The sequence below is a fragment of the Grampus griseus genome (assembly GCF_964374135.1).
Source record: "Grampus griseus genome assembly, chromosome: 7".
Classification (NCBI taxonomy): Eukaryota; Metazoa; Chordata; class Mammalia; order Artiodactyla; family Delphinidae; genus Grampus; species Grampus griseus.
Genome location: NC_139001.1, coordinates 61,115,991 through 61,142,274, shown reverse-complemented (window position 1 = coordinate 61,142,274; position 26,284 = coordinate 61,115,991). Strand labels below are relative to the sequence as shown.

The following is a 26,284-nucleotide window of genomic DNA, read 5'->3' as shown; positions in this document are numbered from 1 at the left end:
CATTTTATGTACTATTTAAATTGAAAATTATTTTTAAGGAGCAGGGGATGGCAGCAAGTAAAAAATAGACTTGAAACTTTATTTCTGAAAAACAACCAAATATCTACCCAACTCCAGACTTAATAAATTAGGGTGGTTTCTACACTTACTTCCTCTCAACATGCATGCACTAAAGCTAATTCATACCAAACAAAGATTTCAAATTCTATGCAAAAAACTGTACATTTACCTTGCAGTGCTTAAAGGGAGAAGACCTTGGCTACTGTCTTAGGCATATAGGAAATACTTTAATTCTGAGGACAGAATTCAGGAGACCAAAAAACAATGTAAGCTTCAAGATGTTAGAGCCAAAGATCGCCAGAGTGACTGAAACTACTTAGTGACAAATCCCAGTTTCCCAGGTGAAGGTAACAATACTCACTCTGGCTCAATTAGAGCTATCTTGTACCTGCTGAGATATGGGCATACTCACCCAAATCTGTATCATTTCTTTGGAAAAACTTTAGGAGGAATAGATGGTCTCTCAACTCATTTACTGCCTACACATCTTGGACTCTAAACAGATGATTACCTAAACCCAGGGAAGCACTTTTATTTTATGGCTTGTTTTCCTCCTTTTCTGCATTTTGACAGTAGCAGTCACTTTCATTCATTTGAAAATAGTGTGGTCAAGACCAGTGATCTAGGTCTGTACCACTTCTTCAATCTCATGTTAGATGTACACATCCACTTAAATATCTCACCAAAATTTTAAACAAACTGATTATTTTCTTTTAATTCAGGACTTCAAATAACTGTTACTATATGAACATAGTATTTTAGGATTCAGAAAGATGAAAACTCACTCAAACAAAATTGAAAAATTGGCCGACAGCACCTAAAGCACTCAATTGATGCTACATTCCATTACCACATCAATATTTTTTTTAATAGGATTTCTATCTTCATCTGCAGAGGAACAGGTATAGCCCTTAAACCATTCCCGATATGGCTAAGTGTTACTTACCCAGGATTAGCTTTGATAATGGTTATTAGGTATACTTTAACAGCTTGAAACGCTTCATACTTATCCTGAAGTATACTTCAAGAATTTATTCAGTTAATTCTTAAGGAGCCAAGTCAGTCAATGTCCTAAATCTTGAAAGCTCCCTTCAAATGTAACTTCATAGTCTTTAAATTTTAACTGTCATCGTTTATTACTGTTTTGGCTACATTCTCTACAATTTCAGCAGCATCTTAAAGAGACAATGTGTCTATGTACAATGAAAGAACAAAGAGCCATGGTTTAACTGTACAATATTAAGGGGAATTTGTGGTAAGCATAGCCTCCTTTTTCGGCAACATGGACAATTTACATGTAAGTATCAGCATTATGAATGTGATGATAAGGAAGTTTCTTAGAGGAGTGACATACAGCATCCTGAAAAATAATGGTTTCTACCATACAAGGCAGTTAGAAAATGTTCACATTTTAACAAATCTGTACAAACCACAAGAAACTCGTTTAAGGGACCATCATCCCACCTTGCTGATAAGAACTTTCTAGAAATGTAGGATTACCATGAACAATTTATAAATCTAGTATATATGTGCTCCACAGCCCTAGAAACCAAGAAACTGATTTCGAGAGCTCTTTATGTCCAACACGGATCATTTTTACATGCCTTGATTGTTAATAAATGCCTGCTTTTAATAATCTCTCTATAATGTACAGTCAACTTGCACCTTTAAGGAGGTCATTTGATTTTTTTAGCAAAGAAGCAACATCATTTAGCAGCAATTAAAGCGCCTTCAAGAAGACTTAAAAAAAATACAATATCCAATTAGAAAAGGCATATTTTTAAACATTTGTACAAGAATAAGCTGCTGAAACTCGGTAATTGAAATACGACATCTGTACACAATTTACAATAGAGCTAGAAGGGAATTTATCATTATCCTGCATAGAACTGGTCTGCATTTGGTTACGTATTGTCACTTGTTTGAATGAACAAGGCCTGGTAACAAAAGAAAAATACCTGTTAACAATTCTAACATGTTGAGAACACTGGAGATACTATAATTTAGTGACTTCAGCTGATTTCAAAACAAGCAGCTCACTTTGTCAAAGGTGTAATGTATCTAGGAATAGCTCTCCCTTTAACATGACCAGTGAAAAAAGTGGACATGTGATTTCGAGGTACAACTTGGTAAAAGCCAGAATAGGCAAATGACAAAAGTCTAATAACTTTGTCCAAAGAGTCTAACTCTCACATTCTATTACTATAAAACACAACTGTCACTGTCATTCAGTTCTTACTTTGGTTGCAGCAGATAAACTGCTGAATGCTGAAGAATGTATCCAGGCACTAGATAGTTCCTGTGTTAGAAATACGTCTCATATTTTTTCCATGTGTTTTTAAATAATGAAAAACCACCCTTCATATTAGAACTCTCTAGTAACAACCAAATGTATTTAAGTATTATAAACGTTATTTACAGTGTTCCCCCCAAAAAACCATTGTTCTGTTATCTTAACATGGTATTCCTGTTTCTGTGCAACAGGCAGTCACCCTTCACTGCTCAAGATTACAGTCAGAAGTGTACATTTATTCACCGCCCATGATCCACTCTCATACAAATGATGCTATGAAGAACTTCAGTTCACAAACAGTTCTCAACCATATCCTGTGTAAAAAAGAAAACAACAAAAACACTCAAAAGCTCTCAAACTCAAGTATGCATCTGGAAGCAATTCAAAGACATCATGCCAATTTTGGAGGAAAGTCAGTAAGTAATTATGCTTGAAGAAGGGGGTGTAGGGGATGCTGTCAGCCCAACCATGTGTAAGTTTCCTGAAGAATTGGATCTTCTCATGTGTGGGAGAAGATAGGGGTCATTTGCCAGTTGGTGCACATCAAACCTATCTTCTTTTCGGTATGCCAAACAGCGTCTTATAAAGGCCTTAAAAAAAAAAAAAGTCAGCAATTAAAATCTTTTCCTCTTCTAAATATCAATCAACTAATACTACAGATGATGGACACATTTAAGACAATAAATAGATTTTACTTCACTAGGGATTCAAATTTTTTAAGAAATTGTAGCAATAGGGCTTCCCTGGTGGTGCAGTGGTTAAGAATCTGCCTGCCAATGCAGGGGACACGGGTTCGAGCCCTGGTCTGGGAAGATCCCACATTCCGTGGAGCAACTAAGCCCATGCGCCACAACTACTGAGCCTGAGCTCTAGAGCCTGAGAGCCACAACTACTGAGCCTGCGCTCTAGAGCCCGTGCTCCACAATGAAGAGTAGCCCCCATCTGCCACAACTAGAGAAAGCCCACGTGCAGCAACAAAGACCCAACGCAGCCAAAAATAAATAAGTAAAATAAATAAAAAAAAATTGTAGCAGTAAAATTATCACTCCAAATTCAACTATCAACTCACAGCCCCCTAGTAGTTCACTTTACAATCTAAATACTATTACTACCATTTAAACTTATTGCTGGAAAGCTGCATTTTTTTTCCTTAATTTTTATTGAGATTAAAATATACATAACATAAAAATTAGCATTTTAACCCTTGAGTGTACAATTCAGTGACATTAAGTACATTCACACTGCTATACAACATCACCACTATATATCTGCAGAACTTTTTCATCATCTAAAACTGAAATTCTGCACCCATTGAACAGTATCTCCCCATTGCTCCTTCCTCCAGCCCTTGGTAACCACTTGTGTTCCTTTATGATCTGGCTATTCTAGGTACCTTATATGAGTGGAATCATACAATATTTATTTGTCCTTCTGTGTCTTTCACTTAGCATGATGTTTGAGTCATCCATGTTGTAGCATGCATCAGAATTTCATTCCTTTTTTTTTTTTTTTTTGCAGTATGTGGGCCTCTCACAGTTGTGGCCTCTCCCGTTGCGGAGCACAGGCTCCGGATGGGCAGGCTCAGCGGCCATGGCTCACGGGCCTCATTCCTTTTTAAGGCTGAATAATATTCCACTGCATGTACATACTACATTTTGTTTACCCATTTATCTCTTGGTTGACATTTGGATTGTTTCTACCTTTTAACTATTGTGAATAATGCTGCTATGAATGTTGGTATATAAATATCTGAGTCCTTGCTTCCACTTTTTTTGGTATCTACCTAGAAGTAGAAATGCTGGATCATATGGTAATTAAAAAAAAATTGACATATTAGTTTCAGATATACAACATAATGATTCAACATTTGTATTGTGAAAAGATCACCATGATTGTCTAGTTAACATCTGTCACCATACGTAGTTATAAAATTGTTTTTCTTGTGATGAGAACTTTTAAGATCTACTCTTAGCAACTTTCAAATATGCAATATAGTATTATTAACTATAATCCCCAGGCTGTACACTACATCTCCATGACTTATATAACTGGAAGTTTGTACCTTTTGGCCCCCTTCACCCATTTCGCCCACCCCTCACCCACCCACCTCTCTTCTCTGTATCTGTGAGCTTGGTTTTTTTTCTGTTTGTTGTTTTTTAAGATTCTACATATAATGGCATATGTAGAATCTTATATATGACATATAACGACAAGACATGACATGTAATGGCAAGATTTCCTTTTGTTTAATGTCTGAACAGTATTCCATTTTATATATGTATATAGACACACACACCACATTTTCTTTATTCATTCATCCCACGCTGGACACCTAAGGTTGCTTCCATGTCTCGGGTACTGTAAATAATGCTGCAATGATCATGGGGATGCACATATCATTTTGAGTTAATGTTTGTTTTCTTCAGATACTCAAAAGGAGAACTGCTGATCATATGGTAGTTCTATTTTTAATTTTCCAACGAACCTCCACATTGTTTTCCATATTGGCTGCACCAATTCACAATCCCACCAACAGTGCACACAGGTTCCCTTGTCTCCACATCCTTGCCAACACTCATTTCTTGTCTGATAACAGCTATTCTACAGGTATGAGGTGATCTCTCACTGTGGTTTTGATTTGGATTTCCCTGATTATGAGTGATGTTGAGCATCTTTTCATGCACCTGTTGGCCATATGTAGGTCCTCCTTGGAAAAAAAAAAACCTATACAGATCCTCTGTTTTTAATCGGACTGTTTGATTTCTTTATATATTTTGGATATTAATCCCTTATCAGGTATGATTTCCAAATATTCTTCCTATTTGGTAAGTTGTCTTTTCATTTTGTTCATGGTTTCCTTTGCTGTGCAGATTTTTCATTTGATGCAGTCCCACTTGTTTACTTTTCCTTTGTTGCCTTTGCTTTTGTTGTCAAATACAAAAATTCCTCACCAAGACCTATGTCAAGGAGCTTACCGCCTATGTTTTCTTTTAGGACTTTTATGATTTCTAGTCTTAAGTTCAAGACTGTCATCCATTTTGAGTTACTTTTTGTGTATGGCATAAGATAGTGGTCCAGTTTCATTCTTGTTTATGTGTCTGTCTAGTTTTCCCAACACCATTTATTGAAGAGACCACCCTTTCCCCATTGTATATTCTTGGCTTCTTTGTCATAAATTGACCATACATGTGTGGGTTTATTCAGGGCTCTCAATTATGTTCCATTGATCTGTGTATTTTTATGCCAATACCGTATGTTTTTTTTTTTTTAAAGAATCAATTTTATTTATTTTTGGTTGTGTTGGGTCTTTGTTGCTGCATGCGGGCTTTCTCTAGTTGTGGCGAGCAGGGGCTACTCTTCGTTGTGGTGTGCGGTCTTCTCATTGTGGTGGCTTCTCTTGTTGTGGAGCACAGGCTCTAGGCATGCAGGCTTCAGTAGTTATGGCTCGTGGGCTCTAGAGCACAGGCTCAGTAGTTGTGGCACACAGGCTTAGTTGTTCCACGGCATACCATACTGTTTGTTTTGAATACTATAGCTTTGAAATGTAGTTTGAAATCATGGAGCATGAGGCCTTCAGCTTTGTTCTCAAGATGGCTTTGACTATTTGGGTCTTTCGTGTTTCCATATGAATTTTAGGACTGTTTGCTCTATTTCTGTGAAAAATACTGTTGGAATTTTGATAGGGATTGCACTGAATCTGTAGATTGCTTTTAGTAGTATGGACATTTTAACATTAATTCTTCCAATCCATGAACATGGAATATCTTTCCATTTACTTGTGCCTTCTTCAATTTCTTTCATCAATGTCTTATAGTTTTATTCTTTCTGATGCGACTGTAAATGGGATTGTTTTGTTTTCTCTTTGGCTGCACCCCAACCAGGGATCGAACCTGGGCCCCAGCAGTGAAAGTGCCAAGTCCTAACCACTGGACTGCCAGGGGAGTCCCTGGGATTGTGTTCTTAATTTCTCTTTCTGCTCTTTTATTATTAGTATATAGAAATACATAAAAATTTGTTGCATTGATTTCATATCCCACAACTTTACTGAATTTGTTGATTAGTTCTAACTTTTTTGGTGGTGTCTTAAGGGTTTTTATATATAAAATGATGTTATCTGCAAATAGTGACAGTTTTACTTCTTCCTTTCTGATTTGTATGCCTTTTACTTCTTTTTCTTGCCTAACTGTTCTGGCTAGGACTTCCAACACAGGCTCACCTTGTTCTACTGTACTTTGCAAATACTGCGTTTTTTTGTTTTTTTACAAATTGAACGTTTGTGGCAACCCCACATTGAGCAAATCTATCAGCACCATTTTTCCAACACCTCACTTTGTGTCTCTGTGTCACATCTGGTAATTCCAGCAATATTTCAAACTTTCCATTATATTTGTTATGGCGATCAGTGATTTCTGCTACTGTTGTAACTGTTTGGGGGAGGTCATGAACTGCACCCATGTAAGACTGCAAACTTAATTGCTGAAATGACAACAAAGGATTTAGAATATTACATAAAGTTAGTTCATAAAGCAGTGGCAGGGTTTAAGAGGACTGACTCCAATTTTGAAAGCTTTTTACCCACAGCAGAACTTCTTTCAAACAGCACTGCATACTACAGAGAAATGGTTCATGAAAGGAAGAGACCAAGAAATTGCCTCAGCAGCCACCACCCTGCTCAGTCAGCAGCTGTCAACAGCAAGGCAAGACCCTTCACAAGCAAAGAGACTACTGGCTGAAGGCTCAGAGGATGGTTAACAGTTTTTAGCAAGCAAGTATTTTTAATTAAGGTATGTACATTATTTTTTTAAGACATCATGCTATTGCACACTTAACAGACTACATTATAATGTAAACATAACTTTTATATGCACCGGGAAACCAAAAACTATGTGTGACTTCTTTATTGCAATATTCGCCTTATTTGCAGTGGTACAGAACCGAACCCACAATCTCTCTGAGGTATGCCTGTAACTGTGTTGAATGTGGAATACTGCATTTCTCCCTACAAAATTCTGGAGTCTTCTTTTTCTGGAATTTCTCTTCTGTAAAACACTCCTTTCACCCTCATTCCACTTTACTGTCAATTTAGTTTGGCCAAAGGGTATGATGCCATTTTTGCCCTAGTGTTTTCTTCCTATTGAGCATAGAGTGTACAGCACAAAGTGAATATATCTATGTAACTGGCAAACAGATCAAGAAAAAGAACTTTATCAGAACTCCTAAGACTCTTCATGCCCACTTTCAGGCACTGGCTCTGCCCCCAATCTACTGGGGTAACAGCTATCCTGACTTTTAAACACCATAATTGAGTTCTGCTTGTTTTAAACTTTATGTAAATGTAATCGTAGATTATGTTCTCCTTTGCCTGGCTTCTTAAAAGAATCACAGACCATATTTGGGTCCTTAAAAACTATCACAACCAAAGGCCTAAAGCAACTCTTCTCCAGAGCAAATCACCAGCCCCTACTGGACAGCTTTTCCTGTGGCTGCAATCTTTACTTCACAAAGCTTATTTTCATAAACTTAGTACCTTTGCTTCACTGCTTACAACCGGTTTTACAGGGAACTGGACATCTGTGGCTTTTAATATTGTATTTTCTTGAAGAATGTCTTGTTGAGATTGATTGTGACCAAATGGCTTTAAAAAAAAAAAAATACAATGTTGAGAAATTTATCTCACAAAATATTTAAACAGATATTATCAGAGAATCCCCAAGATACAAATGATTTGTGTTCTAAAAAAATCTTACTCTCAGTTACTTGCAAGCTGGGATGCATTCTCATAGAAACAAGGTTATAACTGATAGCAGGCTGAGGAAGAGCATCTGATCAATCCTTAGCATAGCCAAAACATTGTGAATAAGCAACAGAAAATAATACCATTGCCATATAAGTAATTAAGATAAAAATAAAAACAAAAAAATTTTAAATTTTATTCTGAATGTTTAAAAATTTAAGTTTAATTAGAGAAGAGATGGAGAAGTAGTGGAAACATCAGTGAAAAGTCCAAAGAGTGAAATACCTTGAGTATGACACACTAACTTAAATGAATCAGCTCTGGGTTTGGTCCTAACATGCAGTGAGTTCCCAGACAAGTCCCTGAATCTCTCTTTTCACACTGATGGAGGGACTGAATGGGATAAGGATATCTATGGTAGCTTACAGTTCTGACTTCAATGTAAAGAGAGGTTTGGGAAAAATTAGTACTAAGTTTGATGGAATTTCCCTGAGGAAGCACAGGAGGAAACATGCTCAGGCCAAACTGTGTGTGTGGGGTGGGAATGGGGTAGAGGAGGTGAGGAAGTGGAGAGAATGGAGGATCATGAACAGTTTTGACTCCTTTATTCCTAGCAATAGAAAAACGTTAGCACTGTTAACAGATTAGTTACTTCTTCTTCTTAAAAGAAAAAAAGGCAAAGAGCAGGCCAAAGAAGCTGTTGTGACATTAAAATAATTCTGATCCACGGAAATTTTAGGAAGTGATAATATATTTAAGATCATTTAAAAAATCAAATGGAGTAACTATGGTTCAGGCATCCAAAATGGAGCTGGGTGGCCATTGTGGATGTGGTTTCAGACACATTCCTGCATCAGAGAAAACCTGAACTTTCTGAACTGTATCAAACTAAAGGAAACCACTAGATGTTTTCAAAACCGTATCTATCTGCTAGCAATTGCCAGCTGCAACCTTGTACTTTCAAAGTTCCCCAACTATGTCATCATTTCAAACCCCAATCTTTGCTTAACAAGCACCCTTACTTCTTGCCAGCTCCAATCCTAATTCTTGACAATTTGTGTAAGCTTGCAGTTTTTTGCCTATAAGCACCCTCCTCCGCTTTTGTAATCCAGCGGAACACAATTCAAGTGCTTTCATGTATTTCTGCTTCCCAGTCTGCTCCTAACCCCAAATAAACAGTTATTTTGGGTTTTTTTGTTGTTGCCTCAACCAGGTCTGCATTCTTGGAATTCTTGACTAAATTGACTTCAAGTTAATGAAACTTTAAAAGGGGAAAATTCAACTTATCTCCATACAGCTGAATCTGTTATTACTTCAACTTACTTTTCTACCATAAAGACACTGAAAGAAGATGACTCCGACTGACCACACATCAACCTTGTTGGAAATCTTCGGTGGTTCCTTTCCAACTACAAAACACTCAGGAGGTAAATACCTAGGTTTTGGGGGGAGAAAAAAAGGAAAGGATATTAACAATTTATAATTTAAAACCTTCTAAATGTAAAATCTTACACTCATTTTATCCATACAAAAACCTTAGGTGAGTTTCACTGATTAAAGTCCTAACTTTTAAGGCATTTGTATCCCTGTATCATTTGACTTTAGAGCCAAAACAAACAACTTTGTGGTTAAAGTGTGTAATATACAGTTGACCCTTTTCCAACACGGGTTCAAACTGCACGGGTCCACTTATATGAGGATTTTTTTCTATAGTAAATACTGCAGCACTACACAGTCCCTGACTGACTGGTTGAATTTCGGGCATGTGGAGGAACCACGTATATGAAGGGCAACTGCAAGCTATACTCAGATTTTTGACTGTGCAGAGGACCGGTGCCCCTGCACTGTTCAAGGGTCAACTTATATACATTTCTGTAGTGTATGATCTACAGAAATGATAAATTATCATTAGAAATTACAATGTTCTAAGTATCTACTAACAGAAGAAATCCTCTCCTATCCCCCCTTCACCAATCTTCAAACTGTAGGAAGTTCTCTTCCTAAAATACACATCTGATCAGCCAGTTCTTTTGTTTAAAGAACCTCAACCTCACTCACTGCCCAGGCAAGACCGCGTACCTCCTGCTTGTAACACGAGACCTGTCCTAATCTAGCAGCAACTTAAATTTCCAAAATCTCTTCTCCTGACCCCCAGCCCCTCAAACTGGTTAGGCAAAGCCGATTCACTTGGTTCCCTACACTGTGCTTCCCCGCAATGCTTCTGAATATGACAACCTCTTATGCCTTCCTTAACTACTTCAGTTCACACAGTGACCACCCTTTCTTCTTCAAGACCCACCCAACTTTCACAAGCCTTCTCTGCTTCCCTCCAGGCAGATGTTACCTCCATTACAGCGTTAATTCATTGTACAGTTTCAAACAGTAGCAGCATCAGAAATATATGGAGCATTCAAAAATACTATTTTTATTTATAAATTTATAATTTTAGATAAAGAAAAGAAGGTAAAAATAGATTGTAAAATTTATTTAAAAGGTAAAAATACATATAAGTAAAAATAAATTTTTACTTTTAACCTCAGGTTATAAGTATTGATAAAAAGCTCCATCAGGATTGCAAGCATCTCACACTTCAAAAATTTAGATAAACTACAAAGTCCTGAAAAGGAATAATACAGCTAAATGGGAAGCTACTCTTTTTAGTTTTATACTCACTATGCTAAAATCCTTTAAATTTCAGCAGAACATTCACAGATGACCAATAACTTATTTGTGATGTAAATCCTTTCCTACCCTCCAAATCAAATAAAAAGCCAGATTTGTTTTATGAATAAAAGCGTATATTTTCTGCAGGTTTATGTGTGTGTAACTGAAACAAGAATGACTCTTAAACAAACACTGTGCTATACCGTCTCTCAAGGTAAAAGGGTATATAAGCAAGGAGAGGAAGTGTAGGAATAGATGCCAAAGCTACTCGGGGAAAACGACAGCAGGATTTAGTGGATGCTTGCATTTGAGACCCAAGAGGAAGGGAGAAACAAAACTCGTTTTCTTCTAAGCGATACTGACAAATAATTTAAGCTTCTGGGGATGATGTGTAAAAGCACTACATACCTATATTCTAAAAGTCTGTATATGAATAAAAAACTAACCATTTTGGGGAAAGCTGTTTCTACAAGAAGTATATAATTCCAGGTTCCTAACATGGAAATGCCATGACTGTATCGTCTTCCTGCACAGCACCCTAAAACATAAGCTTCCCTGTCTCATGCCCATCTGTCAGGGGGAAATTTCCTTGCCCTGCCCTGCACTAGGGAAGCCAGAGTGAGAGGGAAACAGTATGGTGGGAGTCTCTGCAGAGGAAGGATGATCTATTATTTAGAACATGGTTTTCAAGCTGTCTGCCACAGAATACAGGGTTCTACCAAGAAGCCTTATTTTTGTTGGTTTTATTAGGATTCTAAGATTTTGTGGTGAAAAAAGGAGCCTTGTTGCTAAAAGAAAGAAGTGTAAAGACTACTGACTGAGGGTACTGACTTTTAAGGAGTTACTAGTTTGAATGATAGACTTTTAAAGAATATATATTGAAAGAAAATTGATACATTATCTTATATTCCTAAAAAATGCCACAAGCATAATTTGAAACTCTAAACTGGCTTTAAATGAATACATGGAACATGACTAATCCTTACTCTGAAAAGTAAAGTCCATACCAACCTGTGGCATTTTATAGAATTGGTTATTATTGCCCAGGCTATGTGAAGATTGTTCTGAAGACTCCAAAGTCACATTTATGTTTGTAGTCACCATCCTGCTCAGTGAAGCTGAGTAGTTATCTCCCTTCCATTTAAGATTTCACTCTTTTTTGCTAAACTAATTTATTCTGAAAACTAAATTAGTTTTGAAATTTTATAGTCTATGTTCTCCACTTTGGCAAATTTGATACTAAGTTTGAAAATTCACACTGAAGTAATTTTTGTCAACACGTAGGTAACTCTGAAGGGAATGACATTCATTTAGACTCGTATCAGTGAATCTATGGTTCTATCTAGATTTATATCTGTATGTATGAAGTTATTAAAAAGATTTTTGAGCGTTAAGGCCAAAGACCAAGACTGTACCAAATTTCTCTTTCATTCATTATCGACAAAACATCCATCTTAAACAAAAACTGTAACCACAAAACCTCTACAGAGAGGGCTTAATGCTTATTAGTTATTGCTTTTAATAGCTAAGATATTATATTAAGTATCATTACTCACGATAAACATCACTCCAACATTATAGAACAAGATTCACAAATTCTCCATGTTAGGAGTTTCTGGCTGGTAGGGAACTAGCTGGTAGTCACTTGCTGATGCCAAGTTTTTCTTCCTCCGGTTTGCTGATAGTTACAGTTAAGACCAGGTGAGAAAACAGGACTGATGATAGTAGTCTCTCAACTCAGAGACTTCATATCAGTACTCTCATCACACCACAGTAATCTCAAAGGTATGCGAAAATAAACTCTCATTAAAAAGACTGGGCACTAATCTAGGTAATTTTGGTGTTTTTAATAATACACTTACCAGTAAGTGCCTGCCCCTTGGGAAGTTAGATCCATTCCATCTACACCATAGCTGTCATCATCCATAATCTTGGACAGACCAAAATCAGTAATTTTAATTTCTCCGCATGCTGTTCCATCTACCAGAAGGATGTTCCCTAAGAACAAAGTATAAAGTTCTTTTAATGAAACATAAATGAAAAACATTATCTTTACTACTAAAGCTGGACTTTTGGGAAATAATACACTTAAAATACATATGTAAAATTTTTAATCAATTAAGATATACATTTCAAATATAGTTTTAAAATGCAGTGATATAAATTTTAAAAACACTTCAGCTACTACCACTAGTATTCCACTGACTTTTAAAAACTAAACCAAAAAGCATATTTTCGGATAACTTAGCAAGTAAGACTTTTAAAAATTACACTCTTTAAAGCTTAAATTATTTAGACAAAAATTTTATTAATTACCTGGTTTAAGATCATAATGTATAATAGGGGGTTTGATTTCATTGAGATATCTTAGTGCATTTACAATCTGCATTACAATAGACCTAGCTTCTTTCTCTGACATTAATTTATGTTGCTTCAGATAGAAATCCAAGTCATTGCCTTCACAGTATTCTAACACTGTACAAAACCTACAATGGAGAAGAGAAAAAAATCAGACATAAAATATTATCCAATAATTCAGAATCACAATGGACAAATGAAGAGTATTTATATTATCACTATGGAATAGGGGAAGCAAAAGCCAACATGTCTTTTCTTAAAAAATAAATCCTTTTATATTCACTTACGTATCTGTATCCAAGGAGAAATAATCATAGAGTTTAACTATTCTGGGGTGATCCAGTTCTTTGTGTATTCTATACTCTCTGCAGGCATGTCTACGAGAAAGAGAATATATTAATTCTCCATGACAATTAAATATATTTTCAAAATTGATAAAAACCATAAAGAATTAATATTTACTTGTGGTAGTTTTCCTTCTTCTCATCCCTCCAACTTTTATTAAGCTGATGGATCTTCACAGCAGCATATCTTTGTTCATAAAGGTCAAAAGCCTACGATTCAAGGAATAGAAGAGTTTGGACCAAAGACCAACTGAATAGTGAAGAGATTTTTTTTTTTGAGTGATAATTTTTGCAATAATATGGAATGAGAATACACATTACGATTTTTGGTAGTCATCTCTGCTAAGGTTGTATATAGTTCAGTGGCACATTTATTATCAGAAACAAGATACAAATTCCATGGTGCTAAATCAGAGAAAACCTTAATGTGAATTTTCACGTTCAAGTTTTATAAGTGCCAATATATTGAATCAAGATAAAACAATAAAGCTCTCTGGGTTTTTTTTTTTTTTTTTGGCTGCGTTGGGTCTTTGTTGCTGTGCACGGCCCTTCTCTAGTTGCGGCAAGTGGGGTCTACTCTTTGTTGCGGTGCGCGGGCTTCTGTTGTTGCAGAGCACGGGCTCTAGATGCGAGGACTTCAGTAGTTGTAGCACACGGGCTCAGACGTTGTGGCACACGGGCTTCAGTAGTTGTGGTGCATGGGCTTAGTAGTTGTGGTGCATGGGCTTAGTTGCTCCGCGGCACGTGGTATCTTCCCAGACCAGGGATCAAACACGTGTCCCTTGCACTGGCAGGTGTATTCTTAACCACTGCACCACCAGGGAAGTCCCAAGCTATCTGTTTTTTTTAATATAGACGTTCTTCTCTATACTGGTAGTAGCAGTAAGTGGCCAGGAAAACAGGCGGCTATAATACTTTTTTGGTGGGTTCCTGTATCCTTTCCTAGCAACTCCACCTTCCCCCCCCCATTTGAAAATTAACAAGTTCCTAACAATTTCCCAACTGTTTTAAAAAAATTCTAAACTTTTATTATGAAACTGTTTAAACATAACCATAACCATTAACCATATGTAATTATCATACCTAACTCTATCAGTAATATTTCCTTAATCTGGGCTCAAAAAAGGTTTTATACTTGTTTGTTCAAATGACCAGACTATTTCTTAAATAAAGAATGATCAATATTTTAAGGCTTCAGGTGACTTATAAATGTTTTTTAAAAACAATGAATATCATTAAAGAGGAATTAATAATTTAGGTTCAACTGTGACTTTTACACAAAAGCGCTCCCTTAAAACACTAAAAGCTTACATATTTATTAGGAAGAAGGTTCCTAGTTCCCACTGCCCCTATCAATTTAACCTTAAAATAAGCAGTAGGGGTAAACTGCTTGTCACGAAATTATAAAAGCATGAGATCAGAAATAATATAGGATGCAGTAATTAAGAATATTCACTTTGGAGTCAGATGAACTTATTAGCTGCATGACTTTGTGCTTAATACCCTCTCTAATAGCCTCAGTCTCATGAAGTTTGGGTTGTTGACTAAATGGGGTGAAACGTATAAAGTGTTCAGAATAATATATGATTCATAATAAATATCCAATAAACATTAGCTCATTATATTATTAAAAGTTAAGTTTTAAGAAATAGAAAAGAATAAAAGAAGTTCATGTGAGAGAAAGCAAAAAAGCTTTTATAAAACTCAAAGGCAATCAGTAAAAAAATAGAAAATAAAATTCTAAGTACTAATAAAGTTATTATCCATGTATAATGATTATAATAACTGTATATGACATATCTTTCTCCCAAGATTAGGAGAGTAAAGTATACCTTCCCATAAAGCTAAGATGGTAATCACTGAGCAACTGATTCAATGCTTTCCACCTTGGTATAGAGAAGAGTCAATTTTTTGACTTACAGTCAGCTACTTTGTTTACCAAGCGACCTGGCAACAATGAAAGGACTTGAAGGGGTCGGAGGGGCTGTCATTAGTATTTAAATCAGTAATGAGGGTTCAAGTCATTAGGGACCCACAATCTGCATTTTCTAATTTCTACAGAAGCCTTTTCTTCCAAAAGAAAAGTCCCTTTTAGACCCTATCTATGGGGCTAAAAACAATGGAAATACTATTGGGCAGTGGCAGAAGACTGTCATGAAAGCTATCAGTAGGCTCAGAAGCCGGGCAACTTCTCGGCGGAGCTAGTGCTAGCTAACTATACTTTTGGTGATTTTTAGGTCCACAGTGAGCAACATTATGACCTTCTTTTCTACCTTGTGGCCTAAGACTACTCAACCATTAAGTGCCTGAGGATGAACTACCATTAGAATCAGAGAAATAGGAATTGGAAGAGAGCTCACAGATCACTCTTGATGGGTGACACTTAATGCTCATCCAAGTTAGCAAAACAAAAAATAGTTCATGGTTGAACCAAGATCAGAAATGAAGTTCTCTGAATCCAAATCCCATAATTTGCCCCAGAGTCAGAACTGGATACAGGTTGTCTCGTTGAACAGAGAGGATTTCTAATAATCTAATGAGCTTACATTTCTCAGCAACGAAGTTCTTTGTGATTTTCCTGTGATAGTTCATTTAATCACTATAATGATCCTATGATGTAGGTACTATTAGCTTTCCCAGGTGAAGACAGGCAGAGGATGGTAAGCAATAAGCCCAAGTTTATACAGCAGTCAGAATTAGCCAGGATTCAAACCCAGCCTGTCTGGCTTCAGAACCCAAGGTCTTAATCGCTGACTATACCAATACATAATGAAGCACCAAGTGTTCCAAGGAGCTAATCAAAGGCAGACTAACAGGGAAGCCTTCTATAGGAATTGAAGTTTAAGGTGAAGCTATGGCCTTCATGTGACTTTATGCTAAGAGCAAATGGGAAGCCACTGGGGCTTATAAGCAGGGGAGTGAGATGATCAGACTGCATTTTACAACAAGGCCACTCTAGCTGCAGCATACACAAATGAACTGGAGAAACTCAATGCCCAGAAAAAAGGTGATCAGCTAGGCAATGCAACAAGAGACAATGAGGCCCTGCGCTAAGAGAGAGGGAGAAGGGTCATTGCTGGATTTAGGAGAGCTTAATGACATTAATAATGACAGATACCAGGGACTGGTTATGTTGGGGGAAGGGAGTTAAGGGCAAGGTGAATTGAAGGATGGCTTTTATGTTTTTCACTTGAGGGACTGGGCAGGTAAATGGCAGTGCTGTGTATTAAAGTAGGGAGCAGTGTTAAAAAGCGGGGGGGCGCGTTGGGAGAAGAGATAACTTCTATTTCAGATGTGAGTTTGCAGTGCTTATGAAGCATCCACATGAGGTGAACAGATTAAGTCATATAAACCAGCAGGTACGGGGCTCAGAAGGAGAGTGTGGGGTAGATAGCTATGTATCTATACATCTGTATCTGAAATCAAATAGGTGATAACTTAGTGAATGGGAGGGGGATATATTTGAAAGGAGCACAAGAATGATGAGACCATAGGAACTTCAATATTTAAAGGTTGGGCAGAAAGATAACATAAAGTGGAAAAAAAGTAAGGTATAAAGCATTAAACATATGAGTAAATATTTCTACATTTATAAATACACATTTGAGAAACACTGGCCTTAAAATAGGTAGAAATTAGGGTAAATTCAGGACATGTAAGACTTGTGACACATGTTTAAATTAAGAGATACAACCTTTCCATAAATGTACTATATTAAATGGCTACCTGCCTATCTTGATTCTAATGGTTGTTATTACTTGTATCAGACTGGCTAGTGATAACCAGGTACCAAATATCAGAGGGACTGCAAAGGCACAAGGATAGTTTTTAGACTCTTGAGATAAGACAGTGTAAGCCACCACAGACTCTTTTTTGTAATGAGAGGACATAAAAACAGTCAAAAAATCATAAAATCAATAAAAAGACATGTACTTCTTAACCACATATTCCTATATCTTTGTCATATTAGTATGAAGAACAGGAAAAAAATGTACATTACCTTATACACTTCACTAAAGCCACCTCTACCAAGCAGATGGAGTAATAAATATCTTTCATTTAACGTTGGGTGATCTTTGAACCTTAAGGGTGGGGAAAAAAACACTCAGGCACATGAAAACACCCACAAAAAGGTTTCGTCCACAACAAAGTTAGCTCTTACTCTACTCCCAGCTACTTCTTTTTCAGCTACTCTTCTGCTAATTTTGAATTCCATTCCATACTTCTTTTCCTTCTCTAACTGCATGACTATCACCCATCTTAACGCTCTGGTGTTCACAAAGCTTAACATTTATAGCCGAATATTCAGGTTCAATGACCAATTATAGCACTGTGATAAAGACCTACCGACTACTGTATTACTAAGAGCTTTATGAAATCCCGTATCTATTCAGCAGGAATTACTTCCCTTGGAAAAATATACTTTTATTTTGGGAGTTACAGTTAATCAAGTTTTATAATATTGATATATGATTAAAAATAATTATATTTATAAACTGGCTTTCATCCATGGTGAAATTTTACAGCCTTTGCCTTTTATAAATAAAAATTTATTTCCCAATCAAAAAAGAAATCCTTAAAAAAAAACCACCACAGACAATACTATTACTATTTAAAGCTTATTGCACCTGCTATACATTAAGCACTCACCTGTATTATCTCATTTGGTTCTTAACCAACCCTTTGAAGTAGGCCCTGCTACTACCTCTATTTTACAGATGAGGGCACTACTGCACAGAAAGGTTAAGTAACTTGTCCAAGGTCAACAGCTAATACATGGCAGGGGTTAGCAGAAAAATGTGGTTCCAAAATGTACACTCTTGATATTTAAGGAAAAAAAAATATCAATGATAGCTTTATAATTCCAGATGCAAACACATGATATTTTATTCAATATCAACACAGCTTTGATAATTTAAGCTTTTCCTGAGAACTTATAAATAAAAGAGATTTCTGTTAGTTTTAAAGCAAAATGTAGGGAATTCCCTGGTGGTCCAGTGGTTAGGACTTGGCGCTTTCACTGCCATGACCCAGGTTCAATCCCTGGCTGGGGAACTAAAATCCCGCAAGCCACACAGCCAAAAGAAGAAAAAAAGAAAGAAAAGAAAAATGTAAAGCTGTAACAATTTATTTAATTTTCAACAAGTGGATTAAGTAATATCCACAAGTTTGGACATAATTTTCAGAAGAGCCAATTTTAAATTAGTTTTGTCTTATCTGCGTTATCAGAATTTTCATCTGGTACAATTAAGGATATTACATAACTATATTATTTCACTGACATTATACATTGGAATGATTGCGTTCATACAGAGATGATCATAAATAGCCCTTCTTTTAAGCAAGATATTTGTATTTCACGGCAGAAATAGGCCACTTCCAATTCTGACACTTGTATTAGGTCATGAAGATTTAAATTACATAAGTCTTAAAGTGTAAAAAGACATCCTTCCTGTCCTCTACATTGACTAAATCCAATTAATGCCTTGCTTAATTTCTATCTTCTTCATAAAATTCCCACCAGCCCACATATATTTTCTATCCTTTGAATTCCTTTAGCGTTTAATGTCATTTTGATGATTAGGGATTAAGGACAGAGACTATAACTTAAACTACTTTTCTATTTCTTCTCCAGTTTTTACATAATGCTGGATACATGGCTTACTGAAATCCCTTTGGTTGAAATAATTTTTTCCTCACTACTATAATATTAACTTTGGTATTTAGTTAACAAATATTTATTCTGTGCCTACCATATGCCAGGCACTGATCTAGGTTCTGGGGATATAGCAAGAACAAAGCTAAGTCCCTGCTCTCATGTAGCTTACATTCAAGTGAAAGGAAACAGATAAAATAACTGAAAAAAAAAAATTTGTAATTCCAAATAGTGATAAATGCTAAGAACAAATAAAGTAAGGCAAGGATACTGAGATAGGGGATGGAGTGAGGCAAGGACTGCTATTTTAGACAGGGTGGCTTCTCTAATGACCATGGGGAGTGAAATAAGGAGTAAGCCACTCAGATATTTAGAGGAGGAACATTTCAGGAAGAGGAAATGGCGAGCACAAAAGCCTTGAGGGAACAAGTGGGACGTGTTTGAGGGGGCCAGTGTGTCTACAACCTATAAGTGAGGGGAGGATGAGAGAGATGGGGTGGTGAGGTGGCCAGAGACCAGATCAAACGAGGCCTTCTGAGCCATGGGAAGGACTTGAGGTCTATGGTGAGAAGCCCCCCAACAAGGAAATACTCTGTTTATGATCTCCAAGGGGAGAAAAAAACTTTTATTATGTAAAACTGTGAAATACAAATAATGACTTACTGTGAATTATCTTCATTATTTATTCTTTTGAGCTCTCGAATGTGAAGATTTCTGACTCTTTCCAAACGTTCAAGTTCTGCCTGAATTTCTGCCTCTTCCTGAAAATGAAGAGAGGGGACTATAACAAGCTCAATTTATTTGTGATATAAAAAAGATATTTTTACTCATGCACCAATTTTTTACAGTGATGGGAAGAATAGTGTATTATAAAGTTCCACTGAGTTAAAAGACCAAAGTGCTCTTTTCAATGCCTGAAAGATAGAAAGAGATAAGGCAAAAGCCTATTTCAAGAAACCATCCTCCACATGAAAATCTTTATACCTAACGAGATGCTGACTTTTATTCTGTACCATAAGAAATCTATTTTTATAATGTCTAAACTGAAAATGACTGCAAGGTAGTCTGAAACTGACTTATAACACAAAATGAGCTCAAAGTTTTATTTCTGGTACATCCAAATTTTAATTTACGAGGGAATAATTTACTAGTACAAAACAAATGAAATGAAGATATTTCACAACAGTTAAAAGAGGAAGAAAGGTAGGAGACAGAACTACTGATTATTCTGAGACCTTACAACACTTGGAATACACACACACACACACACACACGCACACACGCACACACACACAGTCTGACCACTCACTTTGGATAAATCCCACTACAATTTTAAAGAGACTCTTAAAACAAAAATTTTACGAATAGCTGTGGCAGATCCTTAGTTATCAGAGCAGACCTAGGCAAATCCTAAAGAAATTTACTTTAACATTCATTTAATCTAAACATTTTGATAAATATTTTTCATGTCTCAAAATATATAATTTTTAGAACATTTTAAAAAATTAGACACCAAAACAAATAAAATCACCCATTACACACATACCTCTTGATTTGTCAATATAAATTTAAGTACTACTTAACAAACAAGAACATACCAAATTTCAGTGAAAAGTTCTGTGAATGCCCAATTTTATAGTATTTTTGAATAACTATTTATTAAGTAAACTAATCCAGATTGCCTTGGCCTAAATGTGTACCACTACCGTTATAAATCTATACCACATGGAATAGAGGTTATTTAAATATTTGTTTTTCATTAGCACTGTCTCTTAATGATTTATCTTCTGATATTTTTTTTTAAAATCCTTTATCTCAAAAAATTAATAGTTCTGAAATTTACTTTGAAAATATAAATATTATTTCATTGTAAAGCAGATAATAGAGATATAAAGTCTATTACAGCTGTATCTAAGGCTTAAAGTGAAAGGAATATTCTAAGTATCATAAAGAAAAACAAACATTCACAGATTAAAAAACTAAATCTAAGTATGTTGTTCATATTCCACCTGACCTTAAGATTATTTCAGTTATTTTAAAATGAAACAACCACTACTTGTTGCAGAGATATTTAATGTAAATTAGGCATTAGATGATACATAGAAACCTTCAAAATAAAATTTAAGTAAAAAAAGAAAGAAAAATAAATAAATTTAAGTGAAGATGAACTTTTCTAAAATTTTGGGGAGAGTTTTCTAAAATAGATACACTAAATTCTCTGAAATTTCCTCATTTAATGTAGCTTCAGTTACAAATATTTCTAATTTTAATGAAAAAAGAAAAAAGGTAAGATAATGTCCCAGGGGATTAAATAACTGAAGATTCATTATAAGGAGAGGAAATAGATTAAAATGCTTTGAAACAATAAAGTCAAACCACAGTTCAGTTGTCTCCATTTAGTTATATAAAGTAGAATAAGAAACTGGCCATATAGCTGTGCCCATGAGTATGAAAAAATTCAAATTCATTTATGCCACAGAACACAGAAAGTGGTAACTTTCTTTCTTCAGATTACTAATGTTTGCTGCCTTAAAACCTGCCATTAATTTCTTATACATGTAGGAAGCTAGTAAACACTTAGTAAGTTGGTATAATTTTAAATAATCTGATAAAACGGTGAAATGCCTATTAGAATACCAGCAAAAATACTTGTTTCAGCTTTCATTTGAAAAATGTGGTATGGGGATACTATTTTAAAAATGAATTTATAGATATTAAATTTTATTAACTCATAAATATATAATTATGAGATTCAACTAGATTGTTGACACATAATTACATTTGTTTTATAATTTTTGGTAATCTTCAGATGTTTATACAATGGCAGTAATCAATATCATAATATACTTACTAAAGAAAATAAAATGTACGTCTGTGCCAGCTAAGCAAGCTTTTTACCCTCCATAAAACATGACAAGTATGCCCCGTAAGATCTTACAATACAAAAGCACAGGCAAGCTTCATTCAGTTTGAATTGTAAAGTTTACAGGAAGAAACAAAATGTCAGGAGCACTAGTTTAAAAGAAAAGCTGGATCCTAGGTATTTAAGAGGCACGTCAAGGGAAGGAACTATAACAAAGTCATATGCAAATAGACATAAATCCTCCATAGTCCTCAGTGAAATATATTTACATCTTCCATATTGTAATTTAATATTTATTCCACAATATCCTGGATCTTAAAGTGACACAATTCTATAGGAAAGATAATTCAATAACTCTAAGTAACTTCTCTCAAATCCCACTGAGAAAAAGTATACATGCTATTATGGATTGAAGGTTTGTGTTCCTCCCAAATTTTGTATGTCTAAGCCCTAAACCCCAATGTGATAGTATCTGGAGAAGGGGACTCTGTGAGGTAATAAGAGCTAGCTTAGGTCCCGAGAGTGGAGCCCTCAGGATGGGATTAGTGGCTTTTTGAGGAGGAAGAGAAAGAGATCTCTCCTTCCAACCCCACCATCTCTTTGTGAGAGCACAGAGAAAAAAATCATGTGAAGGCTTGAGAAGACGGCCATCTACAGACCAGGAAGAGAGCCCCATCAGAAACTAAACCCTGCTGGACCTTGATCTTAGACTTCCAGCCTCTAGAACTGTGAGAAATAAGTTTCTCTTGTTTAAGCTGTCCAGTCTGTGGTATTTTGTTATGGCAGCCTGAACAGATTAATACACATACTTTTAGGCAAACACTAGGCAATACTGCTTAGTATCCTCTCCTTACAGAAAGGGGCAAGGCCCAGTTTTGGTCTAGCCCCAAGGTACAACAGTCTAGAATATGGTAGTCTTAGCAACTAAACTTATCTTTACTGCAGATCATTTCCAAAGATCTATATACTGTAGGCCACACTCTCCTTGCTTGAGACTGACATTAGCCTCTGGGCCATCCTCAGAATTAATTGTTTTCAGAGGGTTCAGGAGAAGCAAGGCAGACCTGGGCTCAAAACTGATCTGAATCATTATGGAATGGAATCCTGTAACGCATGGCAAAGGTAGTAGTCCAAATTATTAAAATAAAAAAGAGAGGCAATCCAGACAGCTAGATCATGTTTAGTAAGAACACCAAGTTTCAATCCTCAAGTCATCCACCAGCTAAGCAATTAAAGCAGAGAAGGTCTAAGAAGAAACAAACAGCATCTCTGGAAGGGAACTGGTCTCTGTAGACAATTATGGTGTTGAAGGGACATGAGTAAGAAAAGATCCCATTAAAGAGAGAGGTAGGTTTGGTAATCACATACAATAACAGGACATGGCTCTTTTCCATTTAAAGAAAAAGATATAGCAATGGACCTTAACAGTACACACTACAGCTATTTTAACAGTATTTTAAAATAAGATCTAATATTCTGAATTACTTAAATATATTAAAATACCCAGGTTAGACAAGTATACAACAGATCTCAATATTGCCTCATCATTTAAGTAACCTGCAAAACATACCACCTTCTAAAATTTTTAACTTTTAAAAATTTATATGAAAGGTAAAACCAGTTTGTCCCTCACCAGATATTTAGCATAGAAATGCTTTCTATTTGTAATCAAAGTCCTTTCTGGCAACTTAGTATCCTCTTGGCTTAACATTCTAAGCTAAAATTACGTTACAGCAACAGCAGAATCTCTGTAAAATGTCAGATTAAAACTGCCAGGCAGATTTGGGGTATTTTTGAGCATTTCCTTTAATGGCAATTTTGTTTTTTAAGTGGGGGTGTGTAGGCATTAAACTATAAAGCTTAAAGAGTTATAAAATGCATTTTCACATGTAAAACTAATGGATTTCCTAAAAAAATTAAACATCCTAGTTTAAACTTCTTTAGCAAATCTTTAATGTATGTTACATGTCAGCCCCACAAAAAAACCCTCAATTTCGAAGAGCAGCCTTTCTATAAAGCCAAGATAAGACAGAAAGTATTTTCTGATATATCGTTCTCAGCTTGCCTATAATCCATGAGGGTTGGCAGAAGAATTCTGTGTGGTATATTATGAAGATGGTGAAAGCAGAGAAAAGCTTATCACTTACAATAATATATTCAACAGCACCATAACAGCATTAGTCCGTCTGGGAAAACTAGTTCAGAATGAGGTTTCAACAAGTTTAACACCAAATTCATTTAGTAGTATGAACAATACGAATCCCTCAAAAGTTAGTATCTCCAGGTCCTCAAATTAAGTTTTAATTTCATTAAATATTTATAATGTCATTCTAAAAGTTTATCACCAGGAGAGTGAAATTAACAAAAGGCACTATTAAAGGCTAACAGAAAGGGCAGTGCAGAAAAAAAGAATTAAGAAAATTTTTACCGATTTACTTCAAATTTATCCTTATTAAATGTCCTCAAATTTTCCTCCATTATATTCTTTAATATATCTTAAATATGGATATGAGAGACATGAGCCATTGGAAATATGAACCAACCAACAAAAAAACCACGTTCAATGTATAGAGATGGGTTTTGAAACTACTGCCCATAATCCTATTTTTGCTTGAGTATGGTTGTATAGATTGAGGACTAGGGTAGGAGGAGGAGAAGGGACAAATATTATGAAATTCCTAGGGAGGTTTTCTTTCCTAACTATATATATGCTCCCTCCATGCCCATCCTCAATCACTGAGCTGGATATTACTGAGGGGAGCATACTGCATCAAACATACCTCAGGTGTGTTTAACTGACTTAATTACTTTAGAACCTTAATGTTTTCCTCTCTGCACTTCATTTCCTTCTTTGGGGGGTGGGGGGTCGTTAATCTCTCTTCAAATGCATAAATATATACATCAAAACCCTTAAATGGGAGTAAGTGTTAAAATGGACGGGTTTTAATTCTGTCAGTTCCCCCATTCTGTTTAAACAAGCCCAACCCTATCTTCTCAGCAGCAAATATATGTAACAGTTCAACTCTCTGGCAAACTTTAAATATTTAGTACACTTCCTGAAAAAGAAATCACAGGTACTGTATTCGGAGGATGAAATTCCTTGATGTTAAAAACACTAGCCAAGGTACTGACACCAAGCCTTAGCACATACAGGTACAATGCCTTACTACTATACTTTCCTCCAGCTTTCTGCCTCCTTTTAACCTTTTTTCAGGACTTTGGTGGATTCCATATTTTTTTTAAGTATGAAAAGATTTAACTTTCTACACAATAATGAGAAGAACCTAATCTTCTAGACTCTCTCTGTACATATGCATATAAACGGCATGGAGTTACAGTTCTTGGCCAGTGGCCAAGCAATTGTTCTCTCTTTTTTGTGAAACAGTGATCTCTACACTGAACTTACAAACCTGAATAAATTAAACCCTGCTCTAACCAATGGTTAACTTGACTTCTAAGATTCTTTCCAAAATTAAAAAAATTCCATTGCCTATATAACAACTGGATTAATATCAAACACTACAGAAGTAAAACACATTGTACTGCTAAATTTTCACTTTGGTAAGTGAACAATCATCTACTATCAAGTAAAGATGTATAATTATAAATGGTGGGGAAAAAGCCAGGAATATGTTTGTAGGTTTACAATGAGAGCAGGAAGTAGAGTATACACTGGGAGCTTTCCTATCTACAGCTAGTTCCATGTTCTCTCAGCACAGGCAGCTTTCATAGATGGTACTCATTTTTAAATGGAAGCAGTACTAAGCACAAAATGTCAAGTTTAGAATTCCAACACTCTTCTTGGCACTTTTCTTGCCCACACATGCCAAGAAGTCAGGAACCTCATAATATTCTTCATGGGCTTAATGGTGACTTTTTCTAGTATAATGCATTTTCACTAGATTTCCACTGAAAACTACTTCCTACACAAGTAGCATCTTGTGTTATGTTCTAGAGAAACATAATGTACAATGTGGTTGGCTCTGAGAGAAAAATTTCTTGAATATAAAGGTGTACACACAGTTTTAGAGATTAAGCCCTCTAGCATTAATTATTTTCATACTTGTATTCGAAACTAAAGTGACGAGATGCCACATATGCAAACTTATTCTTTGTGGTCATACTAAGGATTTGAAAAATCAGATGACAGTGGTATTCTAGAAAGAAAGACCAAAGGAGATATCAAACTTCAAGAATATTTGGGGGTTAATTCACCTAAAACCAATGCCCTGTATCCTCCACTGTTCAAAAGGCTTGCAGACAATCCATTGTCTTCCATTTCAACTAGTTGCATGGTCCACTGTGAAGGAGT

The 26,284-nt window shown here is 35.8% G+C and overlaps 1 protein-coding gene across 1 annotated transcript in view; it reads right to left on the bottom strand.

The window, feature by feature from the left end:
- Window positions 1-450: 450 nt before the first annotated feature.
- The window catches only part of TLK1 (tousled like kinase 1), a 152,672-nt gene continuing 126,838 nt past the window's right edge, over window positions 451-26,284 (bottom strand). Inside the window, exons 13-21 of the mRNA XM_082658810.1 lie at window positions 19,773-19,870; window positions 17,454-17,535; window positions 13,572-13,663; window positions 13,397-13,486; window positions 13,068-13,237; window positions 12,614-12,749; window positions 9,411-9,522; window positions 7,881-7,988; window positions 451-2,943 (exon numbers count right to left, since the gene is read on the bottom strand). Coding sequence (XP_082514936.1) covers window positions 2,767-2,943; window positions 7,881-7,988; window positions 9,411-9,522; window positions 12,614-12,749; window positions 13,068-13,237; window positions 13,397-13,486; window positions 13,572-13,663; window positions 17,454-17,535; window positions 19,773-19,870 — 1,065 coding nt within the window. The 3' untranslated portion in view covers window positions 451-2,766. The remainder of the gene's footprint in view (window positions 2,944-7,880; window positions 7,989-9,410; window positions 9,523-12,613; window positions 12,750-13,067; window positions 13,238-13,396; window positions 13,487-13,571; window positions 13,664-17,453; window positions 17,536-19,772; window positions 19,871-26,284) is intronic.